General features: G+C 36.4%; 1 protein-coding gene across 1 annotated transcript; it reads left to right on the top strand.

The window, feature by feature from the left end:
* Positions 1-209: 209 nt before the first annotated feature.
* On the top strand, positions 210-1,211 carry LOC140565529 (odorant receptor 131-2-like). Its single transcript, XM_072691468.1, has one exon. The coding sequence runs from the start codon at positions 237-239 to the stop codon at positions 1,209-1,211; it is 975 nt and encodes a 324-aa protein (XP_072547569.1). The 5' UTR covers positions 210-236.
* Positions 1,212-2,459: the final 1,248 nt, after the last annotated feature.

Raw genomic sequence — 2,459 nt, 5'->3', positions numbered from 1 at the left:
ATTGCAATTTCACATTCTGTATGATTTTTGTCACAACATAATTGCAAGTATATTCACTTGTGATACCATAAGGTATTCCTTTGAATGATATGATATCATTGTTTAGAATTGACTATATAACATTAGTCCTGTATGGTTACATTCATTACCTAGGTTCTTTATCTTTTGTTTTTACCATCTGTGTATTGTCTTGTCAAGTAACTTTTTCCGTAAGTATAATTTTCTTTCTCCCAGATATGTGCACGGCGGACTGCAACAGCAGTTGGAATGACAGCAGCATTGACCTGCTGCAACTGGACAGTTCTGTCTCATTGAAAAACAATATAGGATTGGCCTTAACTCAGACGTTTATGTGGCCTCTTATCTTCATCAACATCCTCATGATTTTCACTTTCTACAGAAAACAGGCTTTCAGAAACGAGACCCGTTACATTTTGTTTGCTCACACCTTAATGACTGACGTACTTTTTCTTTTAATGACAAATCTTGTGATACTTTTCACATACAGCGTTGTATTGATGCCTGTGGCACTCTGTATTCCATTTTGCATGTTCATGGAGACTGTTAACTCATGCACACCGCTAACGATCACTGCAATGTGTGTGGAGCGCTATGTGGCCATCTGCATGCCACTGAGACATAGTGCCATCTCTACCCCCAGCAGAACTCTTGCTGTTATTGCTCTAATTTGGATTGCATGCAACATAAATCCATTTGTGGATGTGTTTATTCTTGTTTCAACTGTTCCACAGGAGTATCTTTTAGAGCCTAAAATTTGCCAGTATGATATTATGACTCCAGAGCACTGGCACCGCATAATGAGGGGTATTCTATATATTAGTGATTTTGTAATCATTTTACTTATTGATTTTTTTTGCTATCTGATGATTGTGCGTGCTGCCCGGACAGCCTCTGTTGACAAGAAGTCAGCAAGAAAAGGTCTGCGCACCATCTCATTGCATATGCTTCAGCTTATCCTGTGTACTTCTGAGATAGTTTGTCCTTATATTGAGGCAGAAATCATAGAGATAGACATTGAGTTATATTGGGCAGTCAGCATTTTCAACTTTATTACATTCAATGTCATCGCCAGGGCAATTAGTACGCTTGTCTATGGCCTAAGAGATGAAAGGTTTTCTGCTGCCCTGCTTAACTACATCAAATGTAAAACGAATCACATCTCATCAGAAAAGAAAGAACCACAATTTTAGTGTAATCACTGTTACTGTCAGTACTTGCATCTTCCATAGCTACCTAACCACTTTTAACCACATTTTTTGATAGAATTGTAGGTCTTGTTTAATGTAATGTCATGCAATAATATATTATGAACAACTATTGTACTAGTCAACTTTTGTTACTAGTTTAAATATTTCATTTTTATTTGAACTTTTATATCTTTATTTGAAATGTCAGAGGAGACAGAAAAAGGTTTATATTAGTATTTGCTGGTCATCATGGGACTTTTTCTGACAGCACCTTCTATACATTTTACATACGTTTAAAGTATTAAATGGAGATTCTTGTAATGAATGGCATGAACCATATAAGTACTTACACTTACAACATCATGAAACAAATATGTCCTTATAAAGGGCTATGATAATGATACATATTAACATATAACATTCATCCTTTTTAATCATGTTCCAATGCATTGTAACTTACAAAATGTGCCACAAATGTGGGCATGTTGTAATGTTTTCCAACATGCGATTTAAGTCAAAAAATTTAACAAGATTAATAAAGTCTGCTTGGTCTTTATATTTTCTAATTTACATTTGGGGTGGACCGAACTTGCAAAGTTGTGTATCAATACATAACACAGAGCGGTGCTCTTTAAATACATGTTGAAGTAAGATACTGAAGTAAAACCTCCCTACCTCAGATTTGACTTTGTATTTCATTTATTACATTATTTTATTTAATAGTTAAAAAAAGAAAGACACTTAAAGGTTGAATTAGTGACTAATTAGTTAAGAATGTTAACCAATCATTGTATCCTTAGTAAAATTCTCTTTACATTAAATTACTGCCAATACAGGCTCGGGGGGCAGAGTGTGGGCAGAGTTTGGTTCCAGGTATTCTGGCAAATACAATATCAGAAAAGTGTGGCTTCCACTTGGTGAGTATCAGATACATAGCCAGTGCCTAAACAGGCAGTTCATTAGATTTTGACACAGCTATCAGCACTGTAGACGTTCTCACCCATCCCTCACAGAGACTTCTTTTAATTGATGCTTTCTAGCAAGGCATTGGGACATCAATGCCCTTCAACACCCCCCCCCCCCCCCCCCCCATTCACACTACAAGTGTAACAGTACATAAATGATATGTTCGGGACACACCATGGTTTGGTCCCTTTATATTTCTTTTTTATTTTAATTTCAGACAGTAATCAGCCTGAGCTAACCTTAGCATGGCATTTTGCTTACAGCTGAAAGCAGGGGCTTCCAAAC

The sequence above is a fragment of the Salminus brasiliensis genome, chromosome 11 (genome assembly GCF_030463535.1).
Source record: "Salminus brasiliensis chromosome 11, fSalBra1.hap2, whole genome shotgun sequence".
Taxonomy (NCBI): Eukaryota; Metazoa; Chordata; class Actinopteri; order Characiformes; family Bryconidae; genus Salminus; species Salminus brasiliensis.
This window is presented reverse-complemented; position numbering and strand designations above follow the sequence as displayed.

Bases quoted from the DNA above. Each gene is read 5' to 3' on its own strand.
- LOC140565529 (XM_072691468.1), top strand. From the start codon at position 237: ATGTGCACGGCGGACTGCAACAGCAGTTGGAATGACAGCAGCATTGAC.